General features: G+C 35.6%; 1 protein-coding gene across 2 annotated transcripts in view; it reads left to right on the forward strand.

Moving 5' to 3' along the window:
- The window catches only part of PRKDC (protein kinase, DNA-activated, catalytic subunit), a 252,204-nt gene that overhangs the window by 195,566 nt on the left and 42,742 nt on the right, over positions 1-13,896 (forward strand). For both annotated transcript variants that reach the window (XR_014307720.1, XM_082718849.1), the window contains exons 63-68: positions 1,126-1,331; positions 3,978-4,116; positions 4,974-5,162; positions 6,046-6,270; positions 7,494-7,602; positions 9,217-9,328. Coding sequence is in view for 1 of the 2 variants with exons in the window: in XM_082718849.1 (XP_082574975.1) it covers positions 1,126-1,331; positions 3,978-4,116; positions 4,974-5,162; positions 6,046-6,270; positions 7,494-7,602; positions 9,217-9,328 (980 nt within the window). In the remaining variant the exon portion in view is untranslated. The remainder of the gene's footprint in view (positions 1-1,125; positions 1,332-3,977; positions 4,117-4,973; positions 5,163-6,045; positions 6,271-7,493; positions 7,603-9,216; positions 9,329-13,896) is intronic.

Raw genomic sequence — 13,896 nt, forward strand, 5'->3', positions numbered from 1 at the left:
GGGAGAGGGAAAGGGAGATGGAGAATCTCTTAAGCAGACTCTGCTGAGCATGGATTCTGACGTGGGACTTGATCTCATAACCCTGAGATCATGACCTGAGTTGAAACCAACAGTCAGATGCTCAACTGACTGAGCCACCCAAGAGCCCCCAAAATATATGTATTTTAAAATAGTCTTATATAATTCAATAGAGAGGTTATATAATCTCTCTAAATTAGAATGATGTTATCTCAAAATCTGACACTTTAGCTGAGACATTTTGCTGTGTTATTGACTGAAACAGAATTTTATTTGGATTTTCTTTCCTATACCACTAGTTCCTTCTAATAGTGACGTTTTTGTTTGCTAGCTTGAAGAATCTATATTCTTTCACGTCCTCTGATGTAGAACTTAAGTTGGCTTGATCAGACATAGCAAGTGGCCCGTGTATGGCACAGCTGCAAAGAAAGTGTGTTTGTGGCTTAGGGGGGACTATCTTTTCCAGATATCTGCATGTATGTGCATGCACAGACATATACACAAGAACTATGTGCACACATTCAGGTTTATTTTAATGAAACTACTATCATCCTTTTTATAATATTCTGATTTGTAGCATATTTTTTATTGGTGTATATAGGGTGCTCAAATTGAGAGTTACAAAATAAAGGTCATATAAAAATCCCTGAAATCCTCTAATTCAATATTATTGTGAATAAGTTAGCCCCTGGTTGAAAGGAAATGAGAAAAACGATGTTAAATAGTATAACAGAGATAATTATACCTATTCCTTGGTAATTGGGTATGAAAGCTGTGTGTTTTAGCTGTTTTTCTCACCAGTTCAGGCTAAATATTCCTGGGAACTACAATTGTTGTTTGGATATATAATTTATATATACAAAATTTTTTATGTTTTGCTAGTGGTTTTCTTGCTTTAAATTAACCTCTGAATTGGAAGTGTAAAAATAAAAGATCATTTCCTCCTTTAAGCAAGCTGAATGTTAAGGAAATTTTGTTAATAGAATTACACAGAGAAATTTTTATTTATGTCAAAATGTTCTTTTATATTTAGTAACATGACTTACTTGTGAAGATACAGTCAAAGTACCACAGGCAAAATAGCTGCATATGTTTGTGGTTTCACAGGAAATCAGTTGCCAACACACAGACTTGCTGAGCCTCGACCCAGCTTCTGTCAGTGCTGGCTGCCTGGCCAGTCTACAGCAGCCTGTGGGTGTCCGCCTTCTCGAGGAGGCCCTGCTCCACCTGGTGCCTCAAGAGCCACCTGCCAAGAGGTTTCGGGGGAGGACTCACCTCTCTCCTGATGTCGTCAGATGGATGGAACTTGCTAAGTAAGCTCTGTGATCCAGACTGTTGGGAGAAGAGTGAATTTGACTGAAGTAATAAGGAAAAACTTCTCATGCTCATGAAAAATGAGCAAATAAAGTTGATTGTAACACTTCTGTGAAGTTTTTTTGAAAAACTTCTCTGGCAAAGTACCATTCCTTAAGTCAAGAGTAGTTGTCCCAACAAGGAATGTCTTTCCTCAGGAAAGAGAACATCAATGAAACTTGTTCTTTCAGTATACAGTCTTTTTTGGACTGAGGGTGTTATTTATCAAGTTTAGTTTCCTGTAAAGTGTGGCCATAACTTAGAGTTTTATATGTTTTTACTGCTTCACTAAACTGAATAGAGGATAATCCATTATTTTTAGCAGGACTCAAACTTTTAGAAACAATTTAATCCAATTACTTTGTTTATTTGGAAAAAAAACAAATTCCGTTTTGTCATTATGCCCTTTTGCATTATGTCTGATCTTTTTCCTTACTTGTGGTTTTATCATAAGAAAGCCAGTGCCTAATTCTGAGAAGGATGTTAGATTGAAATTAAATTTGAACTTCTGTTTTATAGTGCTGATTTTTAGATCTTCGGGTTCTAGGAAAAAGAGTAAAGGTAAGGGTGGGGAATCCTTGTACTATTTACTGTTTTATAGTCATTTTTATCTTTCTCTCTTGAATACTGTGTGTTAGTAAGACAATGTGTCATGTGCTAAGAAGAATTAGACATGTCTCCCCAGCTCACAAAACTAGCATCCAGTAGTTATGCATGCATAACTAATCATACCTCAAATGGAAAGCGTTGAGGTCTCTTGAGAGGCAGGTAAATACCAGGGCAGTTCAGAGGGTACATCTTGGCTAATACTGATTCTACTTAGTAACCATTTTTATTCTGTTGTTTCACACGTGCAAGTGAACAGTCACTAGCACTTTGTATATTTAATATTTTCAGGGAATGAGAAACTCATCTAATGTGTATTTGCTGGGTAAATGTAATACACAACTTTTAAGATCCTAAACTTTAAACATTTGCTTCTTACTTTATTTAAATACTTCCTCATACTTTTGGGGCTCCTTGGCGGCTCAGTCAGTTGAACATCCAACTCTTGGTTTTTGCTCAGGCCATGATCTCAGTGTCATGAGACAGAGCTCTGCTTCGGGCTCCACACTCAGTGGGGACTCTGCTTGGGATTCTTTCTCTCCCTCTACCCCTCCCCGTGCTTGAGCTCTCTCTACTCTCTTTCCCTCTAAAATAAATAAATCTGCAAAAGAAATACTTCCTCATACTTTTGTATATATAATATTTTGCATTCCTTTCAAACAGAGTACTAAGAACATAATTTTGCCTGTTCATGACATGTCACGGTCATCATTTTGACTATGTTAAAGTGTGTATTATCCTGGGAACATGGGGACAGTGCAAGGTGGATATGAGACTGATCTCTTTTCTGAGTTACTGGAAAATGTTTGTAGTTTCACCTCCTTTTAGGCTCTTGGACTGTAAGCTGTTAAGATACCTCCCCATCTCCCCACTTCTGCCTCTGGTTTGTTACCCATAACCCTCTACAAACAGAGGTAAGAGAAGGCCATATCTACTAGATTTTTATCTAAATTTGGAATCCTGGGGCTCCTGAGTAGCTCAGTCAGCTAAGCATCTGCCTTCAGCTCAGGTCATGATCCCAGGGTCCTGGGATCTCAGGCTCCCTGCTCAGCTTTGGAATCTGTTTCTCCCTCTTTCTCTACACCTCCTGCCTCCTCTTGCTTTCCCTCTCTCTCACTTTCTCTCCAATAAATAAAATCTTTAAATAAATAAATAAATAAATTTGGAACACTTGGGCTCTGACAGAGTCCTTAAGGCTTTTTATTTATTTATTTATTTATTTATTTATTTATTTATTTATTTGTTTGATGTAAGAAGTACATGAGATTTCATACTGAGAAAGGACCAAACTGCAGGAAAGCCAAAGAGGAAGCTGTCCTCGCTTGGCTGGCCAGGTGATTGTAGCTTCGGGAAGAGATGACATTTGTGATGAGACCTAAAAGATGGGGGGAAAATTCCAGGGAAAGAGAACAAACTTATTAACACTTACTTGAGAATATCTTGGTGGGGAAGCTTCGTTGATGGGGTGAAGAAGATTTTTGTTAATGTGAAGCGAGGAATTAGTGCTCTAGCAAATAGGCTGTAAGAAAATTACTTGTCAGTAGAATCGAGATGACCCATACTATGTGGATTAAAACATGGTCTTATTAGGATCAGGATTAATTTTTACTCACTCTGGATTCTTGACTATGTTCCAAATTTTAGGTATAGACAGGATTTCAAATTAGTCACCCAGTGATATGTGTGATGTTACTGTAATGGATTAACACAGAATGGGCTTATTATGGTGAGGCAATTTATCCATTGTAAATTTTAGGATATTTTCATAATTCACTCTAAATGTACTTTAGAATAATCTTTGTGTCCTGTATGACTAAAGTAGTAAAACCTGATGGTAACTAAACAATGTCTAAGATTTTATATTTTTATAAAACAAAAATAACATATATCCTTTTTGGCTAACATAATGTGGTCGCTTAATTTAGTATCATTTCATTAGAACAAACACTTAAAAAATATTGGCATACTCATTGATTTGGATTTTTTGTTTGTTTCTTTAGACTATATAGGTCAATTGGAGAATATGATGTCCTCCGCAGTATTTTTAGCAGTGAGATAGGAACAAAGCAAGTCACTCAGAGTGCTATATTAGCAGAAGCAAGAAGTGATTATTCTGAAGCTGTTAAACAGTATAATGAGGTAAAATTTATCTCTAGCAAATATGTCAGTTGCTTAAACACTTTTGTTATCTGAATGGAAAAACTGCTAGCTTTAGAATTCAGAGTTTCATAATGTTTCAACTTTATTCCTTAGTTTTTACAGAAAGGTTAATGGCAGAAAATAGTTTCATAATAACCAAATGTGAAATAATTATTGCTTTATCTCTTGTTCTCTTTAACATCACTGAATAGAAGAGAGAGCATTTCCTATCAAATATTAGAAAACTATGAGATGCTATTTCAATTTGTGTTGTTATTACATAATTCTATCTGGGTAGATCATTTTCCTTCAGTAAATAAAAACCTTATGAAGAGGTAGGTAAGAATTGGTTTTGAGAAGATGACTGTAAGTTCAATCTTGTACATTTTGCGTTTGGAGTTGCCAGTGGCTATCCAGTTATAGATGCCTAGCAAGTAGTTGAAATTCAGAGTCTGTGATCTAGGAGATGGTTGAATGAGCAATACAGAATAAAGTCATCTACAATTTTCAGTAAATGTCTTATTTTCTAATTTTCAATCTAAGAATTCTTTAAGTGGTAAATCACAGTATTGATTTAAATAAAATTTTAGGTCATTCAGAGAGTCTTTAGTTAACTGGCTTCTTTCATAAGTTTCTCAGAGAGATAGTTTCCTCTTGGTTTTTATGTTCATTTGTTCCCATAAGGTTTGTTTTGGTTTATTCCATTCAGTATTACTGTTTTCCCTTTTCTCTCCCTTTGCCATAAATCTGAAAATGATTGTCCTTAACATGAATGTTAACACTACCTATAATACAGATGCTTTCATTTACATTCTTACCAACTTTGTAAAATAAATTTATGAACTTTTCTTCATGAGGCTCTCAATAAACAAGAGTGGGTAGATGGTGAGCCTACGGAACCTGAGAAGGATTTTTGGGAGCTTGCATCCCTCGACTGTTATAACCAGCTTGCTGAGTGGAAATCATTGGCATACTGTTCTATAGTCAGCGTTGATAATGAAAGCCCTCCAGATCTAAATAAAATGTGGAGTGAACCATTTTATCAGGTGGGTAGAATTTTTTTTTTTTTTATTTATACATTTAGAGATTCATTTATTCATTTTAGCACAAGCAGAAGAGACAGAGGGAGAAAGAGAGAGAATCTCAAGCAGACTCTACAGTGCCTGGAGCCCAACTCAGGACTTGATCACATGACCCTGAGACCATGACCTGAGCTAAAACCAAGAGTCAGATGCTTAACTGACTGCACCACTCAGGTACCCCCGATAGAATTTTTTTTCAGGTCACTGAGATAAATATTTTAGATGGTAAGCTGTTTTCTAATTAAGTTGCTTAAAACTTTTAAAAAACAAAGTAGTAGTTGTAAAGTATTAGGATATTTGTATAGCCTGACGCCCTGCATGAACTCCATAATATTGTTAAATCTCTTATGACTTTTGACTAACCCTTTCCAAATAAATGGGATCCATTTAAAAATAAATACTAACGTCCGTGCATGACTCCATGGAAGAATATTTCATGGTGTCTCTGCCCTGAGTCACAGGCTACGTATGGGGTAGCCCTCACCCCTGAAGTGGGACAGTTTCCCTCTCACGGGATCACCCAGACTCTTGGAGGGAAGCAGCTCACCTGGTCCCCATAATACAGCTGACTTGCCTGTGCTTGTAGATTACTCACTTGTATGTAACACCCAATGATCTTTCAGCTAAAAGTGGCTCCCATTTTCTATAAAACATGTTCCCGTGTATTTTGTGGTTACAAAATGAATAATTTTAAGTGAATGTGTTTTAAAAATTATAGTTTTAGGTTTGAAGCATCACATTAGCTCTAAGTTTTGACCTGAAAAGTTATACCAAAGTATGTTATAAAATAATTAAGCATACTCATATTGGCTTTCTAAAGTTACAAGTAGAGTCTTCTGCTCCTTAGGAGACCTATCTACCTTACATGATCCGCAGCAAGCTGAAGTTACTGCTTCATGGGGAGGCTGACCAGTCCCTGCTGACGTTTATTGATGAAGCTGTGAACAAAGAGCTTCAGAAGGCTCTTATAGAGCTGCACTATAGTCAAGAATTGAGCCTTCTTTACATCTTACAAGATGATGTTGACAGAGCCAAATATTATATTGAAAATTGCATTCAGAATTTTATGCAGGTAATGCAGTTGCACCAGTCTGAAATGTACCCTTTCTTTGATACTTTTAATCGTCAGTAAACTCATGAATTAAAAAAAAAAAAAATCAAGTGGAAATTTTCTTTTACTATTTGATTCCACCCATTTCCTTCTTTTCTGTTCTTCCAGTTTCTTCTACACTCTGTCCTTTGTCTTAATGCATTTTTAGTCTCTTTTTTTTTTCTGTTTTAAAAAGTTTGATTTTTTTCATTTTTCCTTACGTTTTTATCTTTCTGACACTGTTTTGTTTTGTTTTGTTTTGTTTTAAAGATTTTATTTATTTATCAGAGAGAGAGGGGGAGAGAGCGAGCACAGGCAGACAGAATGGCAGGCAGAGGCAGAGGGAGAAGCAGGCTCCCCGCCGAGCAAGGAGCCTGATGTGGGACTCGATCCCAGCACGCTGGGATCATGACCTGAGCCAAAGGCAGCTGCTTAACCAACTGAGCCACCCAGGCGTCCCTCTTTCTGACACTGTTAAAGAACACTTGAGGGGTAGACTTTTCATCTAGATTGGCTGAATGGAAGTTGGTTGCTTTGTGACGAACATGAATTTTCTCTGTTCATTTTTTACCATTTTGCCTTCTTTCCTGTTTGCTTTTATAAGAATGTTCTGATGTTTATTCTTAAAGTCAGTGTCTTTATAGAGCCTATTAACATTTATTATTGGCTTATATTGATCATAGAGGCATAACCATTCATTGTCTTTATTTTGTATTTTATTTATTTTTTAAGTAGGCTTCATGCCCAGTTTGGAGCCAATGTGGGGCTTGAACTCAGGGAGATCAAGATCTGAGTCAAGATCAAGAGTTGGTTACTCAACCAGCTGAGCCACCCAGGCACCCCAAATTTTGAATTTGTTTAGTACATTCATGGGGTAGTTTATCAAAGAAGGAATTGGCTTCTGCGATTGGCAGTTTTATACTATAGGACATTGTGATTTTTAAGAACTGGTGATGAATAGAGGCAACAATGCCTAATTGTGTTGATTTTATTGACTTCTTTGAAACAAAATGTAATTAAAACCTAAATTATTTTTAAAAACTTAAACCATTTGTGAATTGCTTCTGTGAGCTAACTATTAACTATTCTGAGACACATTCTGTAATTGATGCAGGGTAGTTGGTATATTTTATATTATAGAGAACTGTATTAAAGTTTAAAGTAGTAAATTTATTTATAAGCAATGTAAAATATCTTTTTTCTAGAATTACTCAAGTATTGATGTCCTCTTACACAGAAGTAGACTCACCAAATTGCAATCTGTACAAACTATAATAGAAATTCAGGAGTTCATCAGTTTTATAAGCAAACAAGGTAATTTTTTTAATCTACCATTTTTTTCTTTTATAATTATAGAAACATTTTGGTATGATTTTACTTAGTGGAAGTACATGTTTCTTAACATATGGGTAAGAAAATACCTTGAGTTCATTCTACAAATACATATTTTGACATCACTGAAGTAAATGTTTAAAATAGTCAAGCACTATTCTAGATACTGAAGATGCAAAGCCAAATAAAATGTATTGCCTAGCTTGACAAAGCTTTCAAAAGAGTGGGGTAATCCCTACACAATGTGATTCCTACTGAGGCAGAGGAAAGTCCCATGTCAAATATGGTAACAGAATCTGCCCTGGACTCTGAGGGTGCCCTCCCTGAGGGTGTGGGAGGCTCCTGGAGGAAGGGCCTGAGTTGAGTGTGTAAAAGGCAGGGGGGCTCACAGAAAGTCTGTCTTACAGAAAGCCTGCAGTGTCCCAGATAGACTGGAAGTTCAGTGACTGGGTGCCACATGCCCTGGCCTGAGGGGAGATAAAACTGCTGGCAGCAGTGTGCAGACCCTAAAGGTCTTTCTGCTGCCAGCAAGTAGATTTTAACCTGGCACCTATGGGAGGCCACCCAGAGTCAAAGGGAAAGAGTACATCTTTGCATCAGATATACATCTTAGTTATAAGTTGAAATTTCAGCTTGTATGTTGAATAACTAAAAAACAAAAATGAAAGGCACTATCAGTACTAATAAAAATTGGTATTCATATATATCTACAACTGATCATACTCTAAATTTGGAGAATTCTTTTCCAAGTACATATTGTTAATAACATAATTAATGATTATTCATTAAGTGTTTTCTACTTTCTGGGACTTAAGTTAATCTCTTTTTCTATATTACATAGTTTTTATGACAGCCTTAGAAGATTTATGTTTTTTTCTTCTCATTTTATAGAAACAGGTTAAATAACTTGCCTAATGTAATATGTAGAAAGATACTGATCTTGAACCCAGCACTGTCGATTTAAGCTTGTGTTCTTAACCACTGCTTTCCCACCAACAGAAAGAAAAACTAAAGCTTTAAAAACATTAGTAATGTGAAATTTAAATTTTCTGAGAGTTATCATGAATCTCTTGAGGCCAGATTGCTTTGTTTATTAATTATTATTAATCGTGTAACCTTGTGCACATACCAGGGTTTGGGGCAGTATTCTGTCATTCAACACAGTGATGTCTCCAGCTTAAGTGGTGAATTCTCACATAAATGGCATAAACCAAAACTATAAGTAGTCCTGTGCTGATTCAGATCAGATTTTGCTAACAAGCAAATTGGCTGCAACCCTATGAAAACTTTTAGGGTTTCAGTGCTTTTTAGATTTTGAAATTGTGGATGAAGGACTGTGAACCTATGCTAAATTTGAAAAACTGTATATGTTCATCTTTCCATTCTTACTCTATGTCCTTAAGAAATTGAGTTTTGATTGTGAATATGTATTAAGTTTACTGTGGTAACTTTTCATTCCTGTTGTGAAAGACAAAACAAAAATTTTTAATTTGGTCAAGAAATTTGAATTACCTTTCTATTCACTAGTGGAAGCCCTACTTTTTAAATTGGTCTTGTCATTGAGCTGTGGATATAGTCATCTTCTATTATTTTTAGGTAATTTATCATCTCAAGCTCCCCTTAAGAGACTTCTAAATACCTGGACAAACAGATACCCAGATACTAAAATGGACCCAATGAACATCTGGGATGACATTATCACAAATCGGTAAGGAGTGATCCTTTTCATCTGAATGTGGATTTTTTTCTGAAATTGCCAGAAAGGTTTTTCTCCAAAACTGGCTTAGGAAAATGGGGGCTTTGAGTCTAGTGTAGATAGCTGACATCTTGCTGATTTTTCATATAAGTTCTTCGTTCTTAGAATACTCTCCATGTCAGCAGTGTGTCCTTTGCCCACTTGTTCCCTGTGAGGGGACTGCAACCCACTAACACTGAATTTGTCATGTGCTGGGAAGTTTGTTATGAACATTCTTCTGGCAGTCAGAGAAGGCAGGGGAGCAGTGGGGGCAGTGGTCCATCTGCTTCTGTCTCAGGGCTGAATGTTAGCTACTGAAATGGCAGCAAAGAAAACACTGCTTAGAGATTTTTTTATTATTCTATTATTATAAGTTGGGTTTTTGACACTCCTGCCTCCCACCTCCTGACTCTGTTACATAACAGTATGTATCACTTTACCAGGCCTGAGATGATTTTCATATGCTCAGTTTTTCTTTGCCCTGTGACAACCCTGGATAATTATTGAGGCAGATACTAACCATATATTTCAGAGACAAGGCACCAAAATCATAGAGGTTGTGAACTATTTTATGCAAATATACACAGTAAGTCAGACTCGGGGATTGTGATCCTATGTGTAATGTTCTTGCCATTATATTCCTTTTTTTAAAGAGATTTGTTTATTTATGTATATATTAGAAAAAAAGCACAAGTTGGAGGAGCAAACGGAGAGGGAGAAAGAGAATCTGAAGCAGACTCAAACAGAGCTCGGAGCCCAATGTAGGGCTTAATCTGATGACCCTGAGATCACGACCTGAACTGAAACCAAGAGTCTGATACCTAACTGACTTACCACCCAGGCACCCCTTGCCATTATAGCCCATTTCCTCTGCTGCTACAGTGTTTTTTGTGGGGTTATTTGGTTCGTTTGGTTTTTTTTTTAACTTTTTATTTTTTGTAACTTTTTTTTTTACTATTTATTTTGAGAGAAGTTCTTCTCTATAGAAAAGTTGTAAGAAAAGTAGAACTCACCTCTCTTTTACTCACATTCACTGTTTTTAAACATTTTTAAATGATGCCACATTAGCTTTTTTTCTCCCCACACATACGTGATTATGTTTTGAACCATTTGAATTTAAGTTGCATATATATGTCTCTTTATCTCTTCATCAGTGTACATTTTCTAAGGAAAAGAGTATTCTCTTATATAACCTCAGTACAATAATAACTTCACTGTTTTCATTTTTAATCTACAGCCCCAATTTCAGTTTTGTCAATAGTACCATTAATGTTCTTCAAAGCATTTTACCCCTCCTGAGACAGAATCCAGTCCAGAATCTCATACTTTATTTAATCAAAATGTCTTTCTGACCTCTTAATCTGGAACATTTCCTCAGCCATCTTTGATGACATTAACACTTTAGAAGAATGTTCATCAATTTGGGTTTGTCTGTATCTTCTTACAGTTATATTCAGGTGATACATCCCTAGTTATAATATTACTTAACTAAAGTATTATTCTCAGGGTATCACATCTGGAAGCACAGAGTGTCCATATGCTTTTTACTGGAGATAATTTTTATTGCCTGGTTAAAATACTATCTGGTTTCTTACATGGAAAGATGGTCAACATCACTCATCATCAGGGAAGTACAAATCAAAACTATAATAAGATATCTCCTTATACCTGTCAGAATGGCTAAAGTCAAAGTACAAGAAGTAATAGGTGTTGGCAAGGATATGGAGAAAGGGGAACCCTCTTGCATTGTTGGTGGAAATGCAAACTGGTGCAGCCACTGTGGAAAACAGTAAGAAGGCTCCTCAAAAAATTAAAAATAGAAGTACTATGTAGTCCAGCAATTGCACTAATAGATATTTACTCAAAGGAAACAAAATACTAACTTACATGTACCCAATGTTTATAGCAGCATTATCTACAATATCCAAAGTATGGAAACAGCCCAAGTGTCCATCCACTGACAAATGGATGAAGAAGATATAGTGTGTGTGTGTGTGTGTGTGTGTGTGTGTGTGTGTGTGTGTATGTGTGTATATATATATATATATATATATATATATATGGATAGAGCTAGGGGGTACTATACTAAGCAAAATAAGTCATTCAGAGAAAGACAAATACCATATTTATTTCACTTGCATGTGAAATTTAAAAAACAAATAAGTGAAGGGAAATAGAGGCAAGCCAAGAAACAAACTCAGCTATAGAGAATAAGATGGTGGTTGCCAGAGGGGAGAAGGTAGGGGAAGTGTTAAATAGGTGATGGGCATGAAGGAGTATACTTGTGATGAGCACTGAGTATTATATGTTAAGTGTTGAATCACTGTATTATACACGTCTAATGTAACACTGTATGTTAACCAACCAAAATTAAAATTAAAACTTAAATACATACATACAAGGGAAAATAAAAAAGCAGGACTCAGAAACAATATTATCTAGTCTCTCCAGTGTATGATGCTTGGGATTTTTTGTTGTTTTAATGCCTAGATTTTTTTCCTGTGCAACTAATAAACAGTGTAAGAGATGCTTTGAAACATGCATATATCCTGCTTCTCCTAAAACTTAGCCCTTTTTATTTTGTATCTGTGAACGACTTTTAGCCAAAACCAGGCTCGACAATGATAGTTGCAAGGTGATGATTTTCTAATTCTACCAGTGATGGATTCCAGTTTTATTTAATGGAATATAATCCATAACTGTTCTTATTTATATCATGTTCAAATTGTCTCATATTTGGCCAGCAGGAGCCCCTTCAAACTGATATCACAGGCACATCTTGCAAAATTATTCCACATTTTTTCTAGAGCTGTTATAGTTTTAGTTCTTACATTTAGGTCTGTGATCCAAAGATAATATTTGTTCTTGGTATGAAGTGGGTAGATGGTATGATGCTCATATGGCTATCTAGTTCTCTCGTCCCATTGTTCAAAAGTCTTTTCATAATTGAATTGCCTCAGCACCTTTTTTGAAAATCAGTGACCATATGTGTCTGGGTCTGTTTTTGAATGTTCTATTCTATTACTTGTTTATATATACATTTTTTTCATATGTCATGTTGTCTTCATTACTGTTGTTTTATGTCTTGAATCATATAGGGTGAGTACTCCAGCTTTGTTTTTCTTTATGAAAATTCCTTTGTCTGTTTTAGTTTATTTATATTTATATATACATTTTAGAAACTGCTTGTCAATTTCTACCAAAACAAAAGCACTGACAGTTTGGGATTTTGTTGACTCGAGTTTGGGAATTGCCATCTTAACTATATAATATAGAGTTCTCTAATTCATGAATATATGTCTTTCTAATTAGCTTTATTTAGGTTTCTTTAAAAAAATATTTTTTATTTTATGTGTATTCTTAATCCCCTTAATCTATTCACCCATGCTCCACCCACCTCCACTCTGGCAACCACCAGTATGTTCTCTGTATTTACGAGTCTCTTTTTTCTCATTGTTTGTTCATTTGTTTTGTTTCTTAAATTCTACATTTGAAGGAAATCATATGGTATTTGTCTTTCTCTGACTTAACTCACTTAGCATTATACTCTCTAGGTGCATCCATTTTGTTGGAAATGGCAAGATTCCATTCTTTTTTATGACTGAGTAATATTCCATTATATACATACCACATCTTCTGTATCCATTCATCTATCAGTGGACACATAGATTGCTTCCATACCTTAGCTATTATTGTAAATAATGCTGCAATAAACATAGGGTTGCAGATATCTTTTCAAATTAGCATTTTCATTTTCTTCAGATACCCAGCAGTAATTTTTTGAGGAGCGCCCCCCCATACTGTTTTCCATAGTGGCTGCATCAATTTACATTCCTACCAACAGTGCACATGGGTTTCTTTTTCTCCATATCCTCCAACACTTGTTATTTCTTGCATTTTTTATTTTGGTCAGTGTGACAGGTATAAGGTAGTACCCCATTTCGGTTTTGACTTGCATTTCCCTAAAGATGAGCAACGTTGATCTTCTTTTCATGTGTCTGTTGGCCATCTATATATCTTCTTTGGAAAAATGTCTATTCAGGTCCTCTGACCAGATTATTTGCTTTTTTTAGTGTTGAGTTGTATAAGTTCTTTAATATTTTAGATATTAGCTCCTTATCAGATATATTATTTGCAAACATATTCTTCTATTCGGTAGGTTGCCTTTCTGTTTTGTCAGTGGTTCCCTTCATTATACAGAAGTTTTTTATTTTGGCATAGTCCCAATAATTTATTTTTGGTTTTGTTGCCCTTGCCAGAGGACACATCTGGAAAATTGTTTCTGTGGCTAATGTTGAAGATATTACTACCTATGTTTTCTTCTAGGAGTTTTATGGTTTTAGGTCTCATAGTTAGGTCCTTAACCCATTTTCAGTTTGTTTTTGTGTGTGTTATAAGAAAGTGGTGTGGTTTCACTCTTCTGCATATAGCTGACCAGTTTTCCCAGTATCTTTTGTTGAAGAGACTATTTTTTCCCCATTGTATATTCTTGCCTCCTTTCTCATAGGTTAATTGACCATATAATATGGGTGGGTTTATTT

Source organism: Mustela nivalis (genome assembly GCF_964662115.1).
Source record: "Mustela nivalis genome assembly, chromosome: 2".
NCBI classification, from domain to species: domain Eukaryota; kingdom Metazoa; phylum Chordata; class Mammalia; order Carnivora; family Mustelidae; genus Mustela; species Mustela nivalis.